The sequence below is a fragment of the Danio rerio genome, chromosome 19 (assembly GCF_052040795.2).
Source record: "Danio rerio strain M-AB ecotype USA chromosome 19, GRCz13ab, whole genome shotgun sequence".
NCBI lineage: Eukaryota > Metazoa > Chordata > Actinopteri > Cypriniformes > Danionidae > Danio > Danio rerio.
This window is the reverse complement of record NC_141039.2, coordinates 24,125,507-24,147,658: the sequence shown is the minus strand read 5'-3', so window position 1 is coordinate 24,147,658 and position 22,152 is coordinate 24,125,507. Positions and strand designations below refer to the sequence as shown.

The 22,152-nt window shown below is 32.9% G+C and overlaps 1 protein-coding gene across 9 annotated transcripts in view; it reads left to right on the top strand.

Annotated features, from left to right (window-relative positions):
• LOC147832549 (uncharacterized) overlaps positions 1-22,152 on the top strand; it is a 98,095-nt gene that overhangs the window by 4,351 nt on the left and 71,592 nt on the right. For 4 of the 9 annotated variants that reach the window (XR_015516750.1, XR_015516751.1, XM_087295792.1 and 1 more), the window contains exons 3-5: positions 12,890-12,953; positions 13,047-13,182; positions 15,886-15,994. Coding sequence is in view for 5 of the 9 variants with exons in the window: in XM_087295792.1 (XP_087151918.1) it covers positions 12,935-12,953; positions 13,047-13,182; positions 15,886-15,994 (264 nt within the window). In the remaining 4 variants the exon portion in view is untranslated. Of the gene's footprint in view, positions 1-6,572; positions 6,692-12,889; positions 12,954-13,046; positions 13,183-15,885; positions 15,995-22,152 lie in introns of all 9 variants that reach the window. The other 5 variants (XM_087295793.1, XM_087295796.1, XR_015516753.1 and 2 more) reach the window with 3 other exon arrangements.

Here is a 22,152-nt window from a genome sequence, read left to right as displayed (position 1 = left end):
CATTGATTCAGTTTAAACTTAAAACTGTTAAAATTTAATAAAAATGTTTAAAACAAGTAAAATATACAAAGAAAATATAATTATCAAATAATGGGTGAAATTAAGTTTCATTGTGATTCTGCAAAATAGAAATTTTTATGTAAAGTCTACAAAAATGTAAATACAAAAAAAAAAAAAAAGTTTTTGTTTTCTTGTTGTCATGTGACAAAATGTCTTTCTGGATATTGGTTACGATTCCGCTGATTTTGACAGAAGTATTTCAAATACTTCAGCACAAAATGCTTAACTGCTTTTTACAATAATAATACTATTAAAATTTTTTTTTTTTTTTAAAAATCAGTATATTATTTTTACTTTTTTATATCTTTACTTTTTTACTTTTAGTCTCCCTGGATTCATTGATTTAGTTTAAAGTTAAGCATTTAAAACATGTAAAATATGGTGAAAATATAAATGTCACAATATGGGTGAAATTATGTTCCATTGTGATTCTGCAAAAAAAAAAATTAATAAAAAATAAAAAAATATTATATATATTTATATACAGTCCAGAAATGTAAATAAAATAAAAAAAGGATAAAGACTAAAATGACAAAGGATAAAGACTAAATAAAATGAATAAAATAAATCTAAATAAATGAATATTGTAGGTTCTGCACTATTGTTAGTAAATTAAAATAGTTTATTAATAGTTGAATATGTCTTTTAACATGTCATCAAATGATTATTGTTTTTAAAATGCCTGACAAGATTTTATTTTTTTATATAATCCCCTTTCCATCTTGACTTTATGTGTTCGACAGAAATAAAAGAAATTCAAACAATCTTCTGACAAATGAAGAGTGATTAAATTATGACAAAATTTTCAGTTTTGGGTGAACTAACCTTTAACAATTTTAAGGGTAACATTTTTTTTTGATGGTCCATTTGACTATTAGTATATTGTCTGCTTAATATCAGATATTTAACTGACTATGAGAAACTTTGCAAGCACATGTCAACTTGCACTAACCCCAACCCAAACCCCAACCTAACAGTCTACTGATAATCTAATGAGAATTAGTTGGCATGTAGATGCAATGTAACTTGAATTCAACAAATGGACCATTAAAATAAAGTGTGACCATATTAAGATATTTTTTAACTTGTTTTATTAGTGTTATCTGTCCTATTTTGGTGTTTCCATCAAATTAAATGAACAAAATGTATTTATAACTTATTTATAGAACTAAATAGCATGTTAAATCTAAGTAAAATGTGGCCCATAATATAGCAAAAATTTTATTTCATTGTGTTTCAGTAATTTATATAAAAAAAAAATAAGTCAAAATAAATGAATAATTTATAAATTTAATACACCTTTTACTGTCATCAAATGATTCTTGTTTTAAATTTGCGTGACAAGATTTTATTTTGTATATAACCCCCTTTATATCTTGATTCAGATACAGTGAAGGGTAATTAAATGATGACAAAATTTTCAGTTTTGGGTGAACTGACCCTTTAACAATATTAAGTTCAACTTATTTTATTACTGTTATCTGTCCAATTTTGGCAATTCCATCAAATTAAATCAACAAAATGTATTTATAACTATATTTATAACTGTAGTTATAACTATAATAAATAAAACATTAAATCCAAGTAAAATGTGGACTTTGATGACCCATAATAAAAGTGAAATTTAATTTCATTGTGATTTAGCATTTAATAAAAATAAATGAATATTTTTTGGGTCTGCACTATTATTGGTAAATAAAATTATTTTATAAATTGACAACGTCTTTTTATTATTTTATCAAATGATTCTTGTTTGAAAAATGCTTGAAAGGATTTTGTTTTGTATATAAACCCCTTTCCATCTTGACCTAGATACAGACCAAAAAAAAAAAAGAATATTGACCCATACTGGTTTTAATAGTACTAAAATCAACAATGTAGAAATGACGGTAACTGTAACACAAACACGCTTTCATTAATTGCGATCCCTTTTTTTTTTTTTTTTTTACTTAATCTTAATGCAGAGCTTTGGATATATTCTTACATCCATTATCATTACTGTGACAAAACCGCTTTCTGTAAGTCAAACCTCACTGACAGCTCAATAAAGGAGCATATGGGAGGACATCTAACCTTCCATGTCCAAAATTACTCTCTCAGTTGGAGGCTGGGGACAAGATAACGATTAGGAAGCTGTTTCCCTGAACATGCTGAGAGAGACGCAAAACCAGGTTAGCATGATCATCCGTCATCTAGTGGCTTTGACTTAAGCCTGTTGCCATTGAATAGTCCTTTGAATGCATAAACTAAAGGTTAGCGCAAAGGTGCTCGGGGCCATGACTGTCACCGTCTTGACAAAGTAAAAGAAATTAATGGCACAATCTCTTGCGTGCCACTGGCCTTAGATCACAGATGCTTGTGACATTTACAGTTAACGATTGTAAAGAACCGTCAGAAATAAACAGACAGTGACTAGCGGACGTGTGTGCGTGGTTTATGAGTCACCTCTTATGTGAGTCTCCCAGCCTTTCTGCTATAAAACCTCTGACAAAAGTTCAGTAAACCAAGAGGCGCTCATTTAAAAGAAAGAAAGGCAACTTGTGTTTAATAGCAAAATTCATGCTGACCTGAAAGTTGCAGTTTAAAAAAATCGGCTATAATGAGATCTAAATAAGGCTACCTGCACTGAATAACATAAACCACTTGATCAGCTTAAAAAAATTTTGTCAGCTTGTTACAACTTAAAGGGAGATTTCAGGCTATTGTTTTTTTCACCATTTACTTACTCTCAAGTGGTTCCAAAACTTCATTAATTTCCTTTTTTTGTTAAGCTCAAAAGAAGATATATTGAAAAATTTTGAGAACCTGTAACCATTGACTTTCATTATAGAAAAAAACTAATAGATGTCAATGGTTATAGGTTTTCAACCTTCCATTTTTTAAAATGACTTGTGTGTTTTACAGAAATAAAACTAATACAAAAAGATTTGTGACAAGTAAAGGATGATTAAGAGATGACAACATTTTCAGTTTTGGGTGAACTAACCCTTTAACAATACACTGTAAAAAATAAATCCGTAAAATTTACAGTAAAAAAATGGCAGCTGTGATAGCCAGTACTTTACCGTAAAAAACATGATATAAACCGTGAAAGTAATTTCTCATTTTTACGTAAAACTACCGTATTTTAGTAATTTATAGAGGTAATATGTCTGTACTTTTGAATGACCAACATCTACACATCTTTTGTTATTCAGTTAGACACGTTAGCACATCCATATGCAGGAGGTGATGAGGAAGTTACAAAATGAGCCAATGCTCATCACAATCAACTTTTCCCAAAAGCAGAAAAGAGTATCAGCATATAGAAGTTGGTCAGTGTCATTCACACAGCTTCTAAACACCAGTATGGTAACATGCATACAATTAAAGTCATGAAATAAACATTGTTTATCAACATTAGATGTAACATAAATCTCTAAAGTACATAACTGATGGGTAAACAACTAAAAAGATTCATATTAATGTCAACAAAATGCATAAAAAGTGATGTGCCATGCAGAGAATTCTGGGAAAGTAAATTTACGGTTATTTGCCGTTTATATAAAGGAAACATATCGTTAACCATGTTACGGATTTGTACTGTAGCATTTTTACAGTTTTTTACTGTTGAAATCACGGCCATTTTTTAACAGTGTATTAAGTTATTTCAATTTATTTTATTTTTCCCAATTTGGTGTTACCATCAAATTAAATGAACAAAACTTATTTATAACTTATTCATAAAAAATAAATAACACATTAAGTCCAAGTAAAATGTGTTAAATAAATTTGGTGGTCCAAAATGTGGGTGAAATTATATTCCATTGTGATTCAGCATTTGAGATATGTTTATGTAAACTGTAAATTGTAAAATACATTGAACACCCCGTTTTGAAAATGAAAATTTTTATCAATTTCTTAGTGAATATATGCAATGTATTTAGTTGGATTTAAATAAAACAGACTTATTAAACAGATATAATTATTAAAATAATATTTTAGTCACCAAACATATTTAGAAATTGAAAGATAATACATTTAAATTCAAGAAAATATTGCAAAAAAAAAATTACAACCTACAAAATTTCAACAATTTTTATTTTTTGCTTGTCTAGATTTTTTCTCTCTTTTTTAAGAACTTATATTTAATATTTTTCTACAACAAATTTGGCTGTACTAGTTTTTTTACACCATTATTGGAAGTTATTTTTTTTTTAGATACACTGTAAAAAAATCCATAATTTTATGATTTATTTTCTGCAGCTGGGGTGCCGAAAAAAAAAAAAAACGCAAAATAACGGCCATTAAATTACAAAACTTTACTGTAAAATAACAGAGGTTGAATTACAGAAGTTTACCTGAAGTTTAAATTAAAGTAAATTTCTATAATTTAATGTCCATTATTTTACTGTAAATTTCTGTAATTTAATGGCTGCTATATATGCAGCCGGAAAGAAACCGTTAAATTACACTGTAAAAAATAAATCCGTAAAATTTACAGTAAAAAAATGGCAGCTGTGGTAGCCAGTACTTTACCGTAAAACATAATATAAACCGTAAAAGTAATTTCTCATTTTTACGATAAACTACCGTATTTTATTAATTTATAGAGATAATATGTCTGAATTTTGAATGACCAACATCTACACATCTTTTGTTATTCAGTTAGACACGTTAGCACATCCATATGCAGGTGGTGATGAGGAAGTTACATAATGAGCCAATGCTCATCACAATCAACTTTTCGCACAAGTAGAAAAGAGTATCAGCATGTAGAAAGTGCTCAGAGTCATTCACACAGCTACTAAACACCAGTATGGTAACACGCATAAAATTAAAGTCATAAAATAAACATTGTTTATCAACATTAGATGTAACATAAATCTATAATGTACATAACTGATGGGGAAACAACTAAAAAGATCCATATTAATGTCAACAAAATGCATAAAAAGTGATGTGCCATGCAGAGAATTCTGGGAAAGTTAATTTACGGTTATTCGCTGTATATATTAAGAAAACATACCGTTAACCAGGTTACGGATTTGTACTGTAGCATTTTTACAGTTTTTTTTACCGTTGAAATCACGGCCATTTTTACAGTGTACAGATTTTTCTTTTTTCTTTTTTTTTTTTACAGTGTAAGCTCCAGATTTGGCTTCAGTACTGACTAATCTAAAGTATGCACAAATATAATATTGTATAGCTTCCTATTAAAAATAGGAAAGTTCTCTTATAATTTACTCACATTTTATTATTTTCACACCTCTATGAGTTTCTTCTGTTTAAAGAATAAATTTACAGCTTTCGTCAAAGTATCTATGCGTGTGTTTGTGTGTGTTCAACAGAAAAAAGAAACTCATAAAGGTTTGGAATCACGTACAGTGCTCAGCTTATATAAGTAAACCCCTTACAAATCTTCCTTTTAAATAGATGTTTTTAATAGTAAGCTATACAGTATTATATTCGTGCATATACATTAATTTAGTCAGTACTGAAGCCAAATCTGGAGCTTATCTAACAAAATGATAATGTTGATAAAAAAGGAAAAATCAAGAGAAGAAAAACTAATTGAAAGATTTAGTTAAAATTTTGTGGGTTGTAATTTTTTTGAATAAAATTGTATTATCTTTCAATTTCTAAATATGTTTGGTGACTAAAATATTAGTTAAATACATATATCTGTTTAATAAATCTGTTTTGTTTAAATGCACCAAAATACAGTGCCTATATTCACTGAGAAATGAATAAAAAATATTCATTTTCAAAATGGGGTCTACTCAATTATGATGAGCACTGTAAGGGTAAGTAAATAGTGATTAAAGTTTTTTTTTGTGTGAACTATCCCTTTAAAATATAATCAAATAATTTTTGTTTTATAAATATGCCTGACGAAAGCTTTTATTTGTTAATCTGAATCGTTAATCCATATGTGATTAGTTATAATAGCAATAAAATCAACAATGTGTACATTTCAGTATAACTTCAAAGAGCCTCCAGGATAGTGAAATTCATCTTTATTTCTATAGCGCTTTTACAATGTGTCAAAGCAGTTTGACATTGAAGTTCTAGTAAATTGAAACTGTGTCAGTCCAGTTTACAAATCTAAAATGGTGTGCAATATCTAAATAATGCTATACATTGTAAAATGTAGTAATAAAAGTAGTAAAAGCTTTTGCTTTTGGTGTAACCAGTTGAACTATTTTTTTTTTTAAATAGGTTAAACAGTTAACTTGTTTTACAATGTAAAAAAGGGATTTCAATAATTTCCAGCTTGTGTTGTTTAAATTTATGGGGTGTATATATAAGAAAAAAAGTAATCATCTGTGGTATTTTATCATCTATGAACTGGTGTTTGCTTGTTAATAACAAACCGAGGCACCTCTTTGTCTCCTTAAGCATCTGTGTACACTGAAATGAAAAGAAAAAGCAAGTCTTTGCTCGATTTTTTATGTGAGTGTTGACTGAAGAGTGGGCTCCATCTGTGTAAACTCTCTGAAATAGTGACTTCCTCTCCATGTCTTAAACAGACGCTTGAGGCAAACCGCAAAAAAGTCACCATACATGTCTCTGATGGAAGAAGACCTGAGATTACCTCATTACTGGCACAAGATCTTCCCCAATTGGACGTTATTGGCATATTTTTAGTGTAAGGAATACATGTTGTTTGTATCACACTTTTGAGGTCTGGTGAACCAATATAAAGCATAAAGGCTTTGCTTAAAAGTAGATAAAAATAGCTTTAAATCAGCTGTTGTTATAGGTCACTCAGGGCACTTCCTGTTTTCCTCTGTGCACCATTATGTGCATAAACTGAGGAACGGCTTTCTCTGAATGAGAAAGAGACTCTAAAAATGGAAGTGTTTCAGATTCAAATCCTTGGTTCACTGTACATCTTGCATGTGCAATATGATTCAGATTTTTAAGTGCAGAAAAACATTAATAAAAAAAAAATAAAAAATAATAATAATAATAATAATGAAGATGATGCTGATGATGATGATTATTGTTATTATTATTATAAATATTATTATTATTATTATTATTATTATTATTATTATTATTATTATTATAGTAGTAGAAGTAGTAGTAGAAGTAATAATGAAAAACATAAGTAGTATTATTTTAATTATTCATTCATTCATTCATTCATTCATTCATTCATTCATTCATTCATTCATTCAATTATTCATTCATTCATTTTCTTTTCAGCTCAGTCCCTTTATTTATCCAGGGCCGCCACAGTGGAATAAACAGCCAACTTACATTTACATTTACATTTAGTCATTTAGCAGATGCTTTTGTCCAAAGCGACTTACAAATGAGGCATATGTTTCACCCATCTCTAGGAAACATTCATACACCTGTATCGCATGTCTTTGGACTGAGGGGGGAAACCGGAGCACTCGGAGGAAACCCATGTGAACACAGGGAGAACATGCAAACTCCACACAGAAACACCAACTGACCCAGCCGAGGCTCAAACTAGTGACCTTCCTGCTGTGAGGCAACAGTACTACCTACTGCGCCACGGTGTTGCCCTATTTTAATTATAGTATTTATTTATTGTTATTATTAATAACAATAACAACAACAACAACCAATAACATCATCAATCAGGTTTAACTATGTTTCATTATGGTCAACTAAAATTAGATATAGTAATTAAAATGCTATGAAAAACAAAACAAATTATTTTTAAAATTAAATATACATTTAAAAGGGAAAACAAAAAAGTAGAAAAAATGAAGCAATATGAAGGAATTTCAAAAGAAAAGTCATTTATTTTAAAAAAACATAACAAGCACACTTGTTGTTTTTATATATATATATATATATATATATATATATATATATATATATATATATATATATATATATATATATATATATATATATATATATATATATATATACATATATATATATATATATATATATATATATATCCCTTCAGGATTTTGCGACCGCTGAATTTGAGAAATCAAGAAGACTAAAAAAAAGTGGCCATGTGGACGCAAACAACCCTTGCTCAGCCATGATTTTACACCCATCATGATTGTAGGTGGCAGCATATACATTTACACTGGTCTGTAACTCAAAATGAAACCAGAAGAAGACAGCGCACGTTAAATATGAGAAAACATACAAAGTCACATTTACCCACAAATATTACTGCAATAATAATGGTTTAATCTTTAGACAATCGAAAACATAAATATTGCGTAATGGAGGCTAATAGTCTAATGACCTTAAAATATATATATTTTTATTTTTTTTATGTGAAACTGCTTTTATTCTAGCTGAAATAAAACAAAGTTTATTTATTTTCCAGAAGAAAACACATTATAGGAAATACAGTGAAAATGTTAAAAAAAATTTGCTCTGTTAAACATACTTTGTGAAATATATAAAAAAAAAAAAAAAAAAAAAAAAAAAAAAAATATATATATATATATATATATATATATATATATATATATATATATATATATATATATATATATATATATATATATATATATATATATAATAAATAAATCACAGGAGGGTGAATAATTTTGACTTCAACTGTATGTAAAAACAACAACTCTTTTAATTTTGGAAGGGTATCCGCTGCATCAAACAAATGCTGGACAAGTTGGCGGTTCATTCCACTGTGATTAATAAAGGGACTAAGTTGAAAAAAAAAATGAATGAATGAATCTTTTTATATTACAATACAACTGTATGTATTTCAGTCCCTCCAGGATTTAGAAATTTTGTGATTGCTGAATTTATTACAAAATCAAGCAAACTGCAAAATTTTGCGGATCTTGCATTATTTCTGGAATGCTGCAGATTTTTTGCAAATTTGGGGTCTAGACACTTACTATCATGTCATCACGACATTGATTTACCCGAAACAAAGGCCCCGTGGACGCAAACAACCCTCGCTAAGCCATGATTCTACACACATCATGATCATAGGTGTCAGTATATACATTTACGCTCGTCTCTAACAGCGCACGTTAAATATGAGTAAACATACAAAGTCACATTTACCCACAAATATTACTGCGATATTGAAGGTTTGTTCTGTAGATAATTAAAAAAATAATTAATTAATGGGGGCTAATAATATTGAGTAATAATAAGTTTAATAAAATTTTCTCCAGAAGAAAACATATTATAGAAAAAACTGTAAAAAATGATTTGCTCTGTTAAACATAATTAGGGAAATATTTAAAAAAGAACAAAATAAATAAATAAAAATCCCAGGAGTGCTAATAATTTTTACCTCAACTGTATGTAAAAATAACAACAACTTTTTTTTTTTTCATTTTGGAAGGGCATGCGCTGCGTAAAGCATATGCTGGATAAGTTGGCGGTTCATTCCACTGTGGCCAACCCTGATTAATAAATGGAAAAAAAAAAAAAATGAATGAATCTTTTTATATTACAATACAACTGTATGTATTTCAGTCCCTCCAGGATTTTTGTAATTTTGTGATCACTGAATTTGTCGCAAAATCAAGCAAACTCTGCAAAATTTTGCAAATGTCACATTTTTTTCTGAAATGCCACGGATTTCCTGCAAATTTGGGTTCTAGACACTTTCTATGACAACACCGATTCACACCGATTCACCCGAAACAAAGGCCTTGTGGATTTGTGGAAGCCATGATTTCTCACATATTGATCTTAGGTGGCAGTATATACCAGTATATACGCTGGTCTGTTACATCGCACGTTAAATATGAGGCAAAAAACAATGTCGCATTTACCGACAAATATTACTGCGATATTGATAGTTTGTTCTATAGACAATTGAAAAAAAATAAATATTGCTTAGTGGGGCTAATAATATTAACCTTAATTTTTAAAATTTATTTTTTTTATGTAAAACTTATTTTATTCTAGCTAAAATACAAAGAAAAAAAAAACATTTTAGAGGAAATACAGTAAAAGATTATTTTCTCTGTTAAACATAATTTGGGAAATATTTAAATATTTAATATATATATAATATATATTTTAGACCTAAATACAATAAAATGCACTGAAATTGCAAAAAAATAAAATAAAAAATAAATCACAGGAGTGTGAATAATTTTGACATCAACTGTATGTAAAAACAACAACTCTTTTATTTATTTATTTTACTGGGATGGCCTTCATGAGAGACTACCTGTGCATTTAGTGCATGCTTTAGTGGATTTTAATCTTTAAACTGTTGTGCATACACAATTTATATGGATACAAGATTTTTTTTAAACATACGGTATCCTTTGAATTTAAGTTATAGAACCCGGTGTCTGGGTTTAGGAGTCATAAATATAAAATAAAGACTTTTGTCTGTGATATAATTTTTTACAGCAAAATATTGCCATAAATTTTAAGAAAAGCAGCAGTAAAATCAGTCATTTTAGGCTGCAAAATTCAGAGAAAAGAAATCCTGAAGGGACTGGTATTTAAAGATAATTATGTATAAAGTAAATGTGATGAACTACACCTGTGGCAATTCTGCTTGGACACCTTAGTGAACTCAAGAGGAACCGAATTCATACATCCAGTAAAAATGATCTCGAGACCAGTTATTTATAAGTCATTGCAGAACTTGTAGAGAAAAAGTGAAGTCAGTTCTGAGAAAAATGTCTGGCATCGTTTCTTGCTACTTACTTTGATATTTTGCAGCATGCACGAGTGTCCAAATGAAACCTTGACAATTAAAATAAAACATAGCTACTTTAGCGAATACACAGAATAAGCACCAGACAGTGTAAAATACAAAGACGCAGTCAGTCAACAGTGTATGTTTGCCGTCTGTCTGGTCTGACATTGAATGGGTTGAAACGCAGTAATATCAACTAATTCTCACGCCACAGAGAAGACACATATCTCACTGCACCGTTAACACAGAACAAGGCCACCGTCATTCACTGTTATTTTCCCAAAGGGTGAAAAACGTAAAGTCCCATATGTGAGACATGGTCAGGGAGCTTGAACAAACAAATGGAAGCAGGCGGTGGTGTAAAAGATGACAGGCCGTAATCCGCACATCGTGGAAGAACATTCTTAAAATAGACAAAAAATTGAAGTGAAGGCTACTACTGTGGTAACCTGAAATTTCTGGTTAGGGATCGACTTCCTCCCCTCACATCCTTATGTGACTCATTAAGAAAGCTGAGAGAATGACTGATTCAAGATTAGATCTGAAAACAGCAGCACTTACAAGCTTCAGGAGCAAATGTCAGGACGGTGAATAAGAACAATGAAGCTCAGTGCGATAAGATTTACAGATGTTTTTATGAGGCAGCCCCTCTTCGTATATTCCTTTCTCTTTTAAGAAAATCTGTGCTACGTGTTCAAGCCTTTCTTTCCTTCTTTTTTTTTTCCTGGGAGCAGCTCTTTAATCGTTGCCTTGGCTTTGACTTCCTAACGGTTGTAAACAAATGCAATTTTGCATTTCCTGTAGTCTAGACACAACAAAAGAAGCGTTGGCAAGCTGAGACCCAACACATGCTGTTTGCATAGCAGCTAACGGACTCTGAAAAAACTTTTGAGTTTTGAGGAAGAAAGTGTGTGAATGTGTTGATATCCCTTGACTGCCGCTCTACCAAATGGTTGACCATGTTTTTACTGTTTTAAATAATGACTATTAAATTAATTCAAAGAATGACTGTTTTAAATAACGGCTTTCACACACACACACACACACGCACGCACACACGCATGCACGCACGCATGCACACACACACACACACACACACACACACACACACACACACACACACACACACACACACACACACACACGCACACACATACACATACACACACACAGAGTTGTTAGTTTACAAAAAAAATCTAACAAACTTAATCTTATTGCACTACTACACCTGATTTTGGTTTTATTGTAAAAAAAGAAAAAAAGAAAACATGTTAAATGAGAAATCTAAAATATTTTATGTCATGCTTAATAAAATAAAGGTGATTAAGTATTTCAAATATAGAATATTTAAAAAAATAAATTGCTCTTACACTTCATGTATTAAACATTTTATTAATGACGGTACTTTTACGCTAGACTGACATATCAACCATTTGGTGGGGGCTGATATTTTAGAAATGATGGGATGTGTTGAAAAAAAAGATGCATTGAGTGTGTTAACTTGGAACATTAGGAATGGCTCTATGCATAGATAAAGGTTGTTCTTACAGCATCGTTGTTGTAATGTAGTTACAAAACATTCAATTAAATAGACGTAAGCATTTATTTAGTTGTTCAAGCATAAAACGAGATGAAAGTACATCAGTAGCAAAAGGCTAGCGCAGGAATTCCATTGAAAATACTGGGGTAAAATAAACTGTCATATTTTAAAGGCATGGCAGGCGGAAATGGAATTTAATGGAGTGCTTCTTGTCGAATCTGAGACCCACTTTTTATTGTATATCTAGAAGGCAGAGAAAAGGCAGAGAAGATCGCTAATTTTTCAAGAAATAAAATCTTAAAAATGACAATTTTGTAAAGGAATGAAGCCCTTGGGCTGCCTGACTTAAAAAAATAAAATTCTGTGTGTATATAGCCCGTTAAGAAATGCAATCCAATTTTTTTTCTTGGTGGGGTAATAAAAGGGATATCAGCCAAAACCTTTGTTTTCTGCTGTGATTTATACAATTTTTTAACGCTCAAAATTTTTTTTATAGTAAATGCTTTCAGTTGTTTCATCCAAAATGAACTGCAATTATTTCAATTATTTCAAATATTTGTTTGCTGTACAGTGGATAATATAACCCTAGAAAAGTTTAGGTTAATATCTCACCACTATTTTAAGTTTTTTTTATCTGTTTTCTCCGCGTACAGGATAAAAAAATTAAATAAAAATCTGCAGGATTGGAGGACAAAGGCATGCTCCGTCCATACATCTGTGAGTTTTAAAACAAAGCTTTGTTTGTAAGCTTCAGTCACTTGTGCTCATGAAAGCAGACACTTACTTGAAAAACTTTCCCTTTTTTTCAAGGGAAACACTCTAAACCAACATCCTGGTATAAATTTGCAAAACGCAATACAGGCCGGATTGTGCGCGGGACGGACGCGGGGCGCATACAAATGGCCCCCCGTCTAAAGTACCCCCTGTTTCTCTTCGGCCTCAGAAGGTAATGTACAATAAATCAACAAAAGAGCATTAATGTCTCCGCTGAGTATAGGAGAGGCTTCTGTTATTGTAGCTTTTTTTAAGTATTTAATTGGAAGGGTCCCTTGAAACGCTACACGGCTCCTTCAGATGACTTTTCCCCAAATCTAAGAAAAGATTGATAAGAATTTCTTTCCTCCCTCTCTTAAATCTCTTCAGCCTTTTTTTCTCCCCCCCCCCCCCCTTCTCCATCCCTTTCAGGAGAGCCTGCGTTTTTTACCGAAGGGAGAATAAAGTTTCAAGTGCATGGCATTTGAAGGTAAGGCAGTGAAATCGGAGGCTGGTCGTTGGGGATAAGGCAAGGCTGGGAAAGAGGGAAGTTGGCAGTAGTGCCCAGCCAGACTCGGTGCCTTGAGCTCCCCCCTCCCTGCACCAGGTGTCTGCTACATTTAAATGATACTATTATTCATAGACAAGAGAGCAGGGTATTAAAAGTCCCCCCAAAAAATCATTTGCAATTGAATACAGATATAATCCTGGAAATATAAGTCTCCATTTAGGCCTTGCCATTAAGCTAACAAGGAGCCCTTTGTACAACATGTGTGTATTAATCACGGTCAGGGGAAAGGGGCAGGAAGAGAGAGAGAGAGTGGGAGAGAAAATAGAGAGCGAGGGAGGGAAAACAGGAGAGAGAGAACACCATTCGTGTGTGTTCACATGCAAATTGAAATGTTGCTCATCAAAAACGAGCTTATCACTTTCCCTCTTGTTCTCGGCAGACTCGGCGGGCCAGCTCGAAGCCCGAGCGCTTGAAATGGGGATAAGCGGAAAAATTTATTTGCATTTGTGAAATTTCAACACACTTGATTTCTTTCAGCTGCACAATCTGAAGTGTGCGAGGCCATGCGAGATGTAAAGGAGCACACACTGCGTGCAGATGTCACAACGACACGCAGGAATTTGTACAATGAGCCTGGGTTTCTCAAACCTACTGTGTGGCTTTCATTTTCCCCGCAGATCACTTTGATTTGTGCACTTTTTCAATGTGGCAAATAGAGATTTTGGAGGGCCCTCGAGGCAGCCCCCTGAATGCCCCTTACAAAACTCCTCTCCAGCGATCATTACATCACCATTTCTCTAAGCCGATTTTCAGCAAGTCTGGCTCTGTTATTAAAATAGTAATTAATTTTTGTCTGAGGGAACAAAAGCACGTTTTTTTGTCCCCCCACCAAGTGTCCCTGAAGAGGCCAAGGGGTGCCAGCGAGGGCTTTTCTATCTAGTCTGCGCTGCGTAATCCCCTCCACTCTGGTACAGTAAGAGTGCTTTGATAATGGGATAGAAGCAGACACCCGCACTGGATCGATGTTGATCTTAGGATGCCTTTGATAGATTGGTGTCACAAACAAGTATGGCTCAACAATGGTCACGTCTTCACTGCTGCTCAGTCCCTCGGTTTGTCAGTTCACCTTTTATTGCTTAATCCTGTTCTGTACACACAGTTCAGTCATTTACGAGAGTGACATTCGCTTTTTACAATCGAATTAACAGCAGAAAAATGCAGGTAGTGAATGTACAAAAATTCCTTGCACCGAACTGAACAAATAGTTGTTGATGAAGCGTGTCTTGAGTCATTTGTATTGCTAGATCTAGCAAAAAAAGCAGTTAAAGAGAATAAACCCATAATAAATGTAAACCAAAACACTTTATTTCAGAAATACACATCACATCATCAAACCATTGCAATCTTCACCTGCTTACTTTATTATCTCCATAAAATTGACTGCTTATGTAACCCTTGCCCTTCCTCTGAGCAGCAAGTGTACTAACAAGGATGCAGACTCTAGTTTCACTTGCTAGTGCACCTCTTGAAGCCAGTGGTGTGATACTTATTCTTCCATCTATACTGGCTTCTCTCTCATCCTGGCAATCAGTGTTGGGTATCATTGTATTTATTTAGTATTTTTTCAACCCAGGCTTATTCTAAAAATGTACCCCTATATACATTTCTGGAGAGCATCAAATATTTCCCAGGAGCTATGTATTTTGAATAGGGGTCTGACTGCAGACTGGGTGCAGATGCAATCTGAGCTGCATCCAATGCTTTTTAATGCGCTCACCTAACCCCACCCCTAGCCCTACCCCTCACAGGGACGTCACTAGCTCCATTAAGTGCATTATGTCTGACTTTGCATTTCTGAGCGTTGCAATCTCAGCTTGCATTGCAAAGGCTGCATGCAGATGCTATTGCTTTTTTTTTTTTTTTTTTTTGCAGCTTTTGTGAATCCACTAGAGGCTGCCATGTACGCTTTTTGAGATCTCAAATTTCGCGAGTGCCTTTTATACTCTTTAGACTTTCATACTCTGAACTTTTAGTTGGATTCGATATACCCTACAGTTGATTCACACCTGCTCTTTTCGTAATAAATCCGCCAGTGGCTGCTTTTGACCTACTGACTGACTGACTGATTAACTGACCTGATTAACTGAGCGACCCCCTGCTCTAAACCCAACTGATAGTGTTTTAAAAAGCACCAATTAACCAGCGATCACCAACTTCCCTAAATCCAACTAACAGTGTTTTGAAAAGCAATCTAGAAAAAAGCCTCCTAATTTTTACCACATTTTTTATATCTTACCATATTCTAACCCTGTTATTTACTTGTTTACTTTATTTTCTTGGTTTTTGTTCTTTCCTTACCTGCTTTTTGGATCTGTTCTTCACCAGACTTGAACCCCATCATCACAATCAACTCCTCTCTGCATCTCAAATCCACCAACGTATGCTGCGAGCCACTGGACAAACTGGTAACAGCGGAAAAGCCATCCATACGGAGGTAAGCAGTCAGCTGCTAGCTAGATATCCAGAAATGTATATAGGGCCCATACCTGTCAACATTGGGATGTGAAAATAAGGGATATGCCCACAATAAGGGATTCCTGTTATTAATTTTATCATGTGTATATGTCTGTTTAAACACGCACCCAATACCCAGACCTTCAAATCGCTTCAAATTGTGTGTAGAGAATCCGTTTGGGAAGCTGTGTCTATTCATCACAATGGAGCGCGTCAGCTGACAGTCATGCACCACTATATGACTGTTTTGAGTATTGCATATAAAGGGGAGACAGCACCTGTAATAAAAAGGAAGGAAATTCCACCGTTTTATATTTATTTCAAAGGGTTTTCTCGCCTAAACAAAGCGAAAGCACAGAACAGACTCATATTTAAGAGCAAGGGGCATCCCTTGGTGGTGGTATAGGGAAGCTCGGCTCTATAATGTTTATTTGCCACCCGTAAGAAAAAAGACTGAAAATACGGTAGAAATACAAGAAAATACCTTTACGGGATGATAGTGGGATGTAACTGTAAAAAATATCCAGCGAAAAACGGGAGCGTTGACAGGTATTATAGGGCCACGTTTTCAGAATGAGCCTATACTGATTTTTTTTTTACAATATCTGAACCAAATCACTACTTTTAAATAGTAACAAATGCCTTGATTTTTATATTGAAAAAATATATATTTTTAAGCACAAAATTAACAGTAGGGTATTTCAAACCCAACTAAAAGTTTAGAGTATAAAAGTACGCATTATATTTACATTAAAAATCCTCAATACAACCTAAGCCAGCTGACCCAATGCAAAGACACTAAACAGTTCAGTACTAATAACATCAAAGACTAAATTCTTTAAGTGCCAAAAATGATCGAGCCACTGAAATCTCTGTTCTTATCTGTTTTTTTTTTGTTGGTAACCAACCCTATATCCTGTTGATTCAAACGCAACACAGGCTCTTTGGGAAAATGTGCCTAGAAATACATTTCTGAGAACCCAGAAATATGTGCATCAGTGAACATAATGGATACATTTTGGATACAATGGATACATGGAGGGTGGTTTAGTCAATATCAAGTTGATATTTCATGCATGATAACAAGCCGAGTAGCCTCTCTCATGGACATGCACTGAAAACATAAACATTGGCAGTGTTGGAGGTAACGCATTACAACACGAGTTAGGTAATAATATTACTTTCTAAGTAACGAGTAAAGTTATGCATTACTTTTAAAAATTAAGTAATAATTTTTGAGTTACTTTAAAAAAAGTTAACACAAGTTACATTTAAGTTTAGTTACTAAACTTTTTTTTTTTAATTGTTGAAGTAAAATTAACGTAGTCTCATTAAATCCTGCACACAGACAGATATGAAGACGGCAGAGCCTTACATTTCTACGATCGAAAATTTCCATTATTTTAAAGAAAATTCACATTCCTATTTGCATTGAAGAAAAGGTGAAGAGGATTATTTGAATGGACACAAAAACACATTGCATACACAGACCGCGTATACGCGTTTTGACCTGTGGTGTCGTCAAACTGCTGAAATGAACTTAAATTACACTTTCAGTTTTGATCGTACAGATAAGATCAATACATCAATCGAATCTGTTATGTGTTTACTATTTGTTGTGTACACTCACAACAACAACAAACATGTGTGCTTTTGCAAAATAAGGAAAACAAACAGTGTAGGCATTCTGTCTTTTCTCTCTCCGTGAACTGCTTTTAGAAACGCGTCAGTAAAATGCGCTGAAACTCCGCGAATACAAAACGCAAACAGATGAGACATGTATTTCTAGAAAGCTTAAAGTGTCTACTCTTAAACGCAGCTATGCATGTTGAAAACAAACATTGTTTGATAAAGTAATCAGTATGAAATCAACGCTATGTCTAGTTTCTCAGTCTGATCTGATTAGTTTTAATGCGACCACGCCCACGAGGCATTGTTATTACAAGCGTCTAAGGTGCGAGCCGACTGTGGTCAGAAAAACACGTCAATAAAATGAAAGGAAACTCGACAAATAGTCAACAAAGATGATGATTTATGATATCTATATAAAGCTTGATATGTGTACTTTTGCATTAACCAATTCAAGTTGAAAACAAATGATCTCTTTTTATGTAATCCGTATAAAAGTAAGGACTGGTACGGATTCTCCTATATCGCCTCATTACAGCAGAGTGGTCCCGCCTCTCAGTAAGCGCGCTTCATATGTAAATCCAGATGTGAAAACAACAAAGTTAAAGGACCAGTGGCAAAGGAACTAAAGTAGACAAGAAGTGCTCCGAGTTTGGTCAGTGGTGCTGGTCTGTGTCATGCCGACAAACTGTTAGATGAAGATGTAGCCTTCAACGTCACAAAAAATGTATAAAAACGCTACAAAAGTGGACCAGGATCAAATAATCCTGCGTCTGTGAGTCTCCGCTGATGTCAAGAAGAAGGCCAGGGGTTACAGTGAAATACTGCCTTTTTCCTGCGCCCCTCCTCATCACAAGATACCTGTCTGCAAGAGATTTCTAAGTGTCTTTTGTAAGTTTATTCTTTAAATAATTACTTTGAATACCGAATGAGAGGATGATCATTTGCGCCAAAAGCTGCTGTGATGCTAGCGACTGTTTAAAAGATTTCATTATCGCACATGGTGTGTTTTTCACCTGCTTTCTTTTGCTCACAGTTATTTTTGTTAATATGGATTAATTATCATTCTTTTAAATAACATTGCTCTAATATGAGATTACCAAAACTAACTCAGAATCGTGTTATTATAATTCAAACTTTGTATATACTGTTCCATATATTATGATGTATTGTTTTTTTAACCAATTTAAGATGTTTGACAATGTTAAGATAATATGTTGCATTTTGGCATGTTTTTTTTACTTATTTATAAACTATTTATAGACATAAAGTTAAATAAAAAATATCCTGGGTTTGAAGAATATTGTGTTCCTGGACTTCAAGGAGCTCAAGTAATACTTTAATGTATAAAATTGTGAATGAAATTGACTGTTGATGTCTTAAATAATAATGTCAAATAACCAACATTTCTCAAAATGGAAATATCTCATTTTGCAACTAAACTCTTCATTTATATACATATATAAATCAGTAGATATGCTATGTGTACGTTTATAAAGGTTGCAGAGTTTTATAGAGTGTACTGACTCTCACAAAATTATCTCCAGTTATTTTGTGTGATTAATATATTTTAAATATTTTAAACTGCAAACAAAAAAGTATATAAACTTTCCTTCTTGAAACTCTTCCCTCCTAGTTACATACTGTACCTGTCTGATGGTTCATTATGCAGCTCATTATGCAGGTCTTTATCATCATTCTTGTGCACAAATGTTCTATGTGTGTTTCACGGCCTTGTTTCAGTGACTTCAAAATTTTAGTTTTTCACTAACCACGCATAAACATTTCTTTCTCAAAAACACAAACACATACAAACATGCTGCTTAGGTATTATTGTAGCCTAACTTGGGCTGTTTACAGTGTTCATGATCTTTAGCCATGAATACACTAAATACACTCTAAATACACTTTAGCCATTAATATGTTTTTAAGTTACTGAAAACAACACAAATATCAGTGCATGTCCAAAACACCCTCAGACCCCAGAGGGTTAAACTTTCATTGATCTATACAGCATAAATAGCTTGGGTCAGGAAGTTCTCCAAATATAACATTATCCTACATAAATTTTTTTCTTTCTTTTTTTTTTTTAAAGGTAAATGAAGGTTATACAGTGTGTTAGTAAGTAAAGTTCTGAAAGAGATCAAATCTCAGACAGGTCAGAAGACGCAACCCAGAAGTATTTTAAAGGTAACATAACATTACTTACAATAAAAAGTAACCAAGTAACGCAATTTGTAGAGTAACTGGATTTTGTAATGCATTACTTTCTAAAGTAACTTTCTCCAATACTGCACACTGGCCTCTGATGGATTTACAAGAAATCGCATGTATGAAGAAAAACATGCTTCCAGTGACGTATTTGAGATTGTACAAAAATGTACAAAGCGGCTTCTGGTGGAATTGTGAAAACTAAAACAGAATGAAAACGTAGTCCAGGAATATATTTTTCGGTTCTCAAAAATCTAGCCCTGGGCGCATATTTCCAATGACCCTGGGTTGTATCCTCCATCATCAAAGGCCTAATCCCAGTGATCTATATTGTCCTTATTCTGTAATGCAGAAGTGAGCTAGTTTTTGCAAATACTTTTTGAATCAGTTGTCTATGGGAGAAATTACTAGAAATCATATTCAATATATCATATATCAAAATATTTGCACTCCAAACATGACTACACTTTAAACAATTAATTAATTTGTCCTGACCGCATATGTTTTTAGGTCATTGTAACTTATTAAAACAAGTCAATCATGTTCTAACTTAATTTTATAAGTTACACAAGCTGGTTTAAGTCAATTTAACATTCTTTAAGTTCAGTGGACTCATAAGGTTAATATAATTCAGCTTGAATATTTAAGGCAACCCAGACTTTTTTACAATGCATGCATAAAAAGTAGAATAATATAATAAAAAAACATCAGCTTACAACATCAAGCAGCATAACGAGCTATTTTTAACATCTAGAGTGAATGAGACCGGAGGTCTTGAGCCAAAAAGATTCCAATGGCTCCACCGACTTATGCATAAAGAATAAGGTCTATAGAAAACTGTCATAAAAATAGTTACTGAATAAATTTACCCAGCCTATTAAATAGTTATGATAATGCTCATTACAGTAGAAAGTATAAGCTATGTAAGTTTTAAAATCTAGATGTAGATTTATGCTAAGGTTTATTTGTTTATTTTAAATATTTTCATTCATATTTTTCCATATTTCAATATTGCTTTTCCTGTCAGAAAAAAAACAAAACAAAACAAAAAAAAACAAACAAACAAACATACACATTACAGTTAACACATTAAGTTATTATGAATTTACATCCAACACTTCAAAGGCACACTTAAACACATACTTAAAGGGCACCTATGATGAAAATCTTTTGTAAGCTGTTTGGACAGAACTGTGTGTAGGTATAGTGTGTCCACTGTCATATCTGAGTGATAAGACTTTTTTTAATTTCCTGACGTTAAAATAGGATCCAAATCCCTTCCATTTTGAGGCCAACCGCAACTTGACGTAGGAGTGTGGTGTCCCCACTCACCGAACTGATACATCCATGTATAAACAAATCTCCATAGTAATCATAAACACAAAACAGGACATGTGCAAAACAACCGGGACTAAAATATCTGTTCAGCTCTCTGTGATCATCAATGATCATCAAATGTGATCAAGAATTAGTTTTACAAGCTCAAACATTTTTAAAACATTGCATGTTTGTAATAAAGTCAGTAAAATTGCTACATAATTCATCGACACAGCCACATAGCGTCAATAAAATTTTGAAAGAAGATGCTTCAATCCCTATTTGTGGACTTCAATCAGGTTTATTTTGTTAATTAACATTACAGATATTTATACAGTAGTGGATATTTATGTGTACCCTGTCAAAAACATGCGTGTCATGCAAAAACAGTGCAAAGCTAAGGTGTGTGTGTGTGTGTGTGTGTGTGTGTGTGTGTGTGTGTGTGTGTGTGTGTGTTTGCGCACACGTGCACGCTTGCACGCGATCGAACTTTATAACGACATTGTGTGTGACTCATCTCTTCAAAAAGGCTTAAATTAACTCCAAAACAAAGATATCAAATAACGGTTGTGAAAGTTCTTACTGTAGTTTCATTCTTGTTTGTCACTGAGCTGTTTGTCTACATGAAGGCTATGGCTGTGACAAGCACGTGGGAACGGTGAGCAGGAAGAAACAACTCCTTAGCATTAAAACAGCATTAAAGCATCTTAAAATAGCACCCATTTTTCAGATTTAAAAAAGGTATAATAAATAACCTGATGGGTATTTTGAGCTAAAACTTTACAGACACATTCTGGAAACACGAAAGATTTATAGGAATCCTGAAAAATGGTTAAAATTGGTGCTCTTTAAATGAAACATGACCCTGTTAACTGTAATACGTCAAATACACATCATAGAAAAATCTCAAAGGAATCCACAGTAAATTGTTCTTCAGGGTCCTGATGTAATTTCTGCACTACTCTATCCACCACTCTGGAT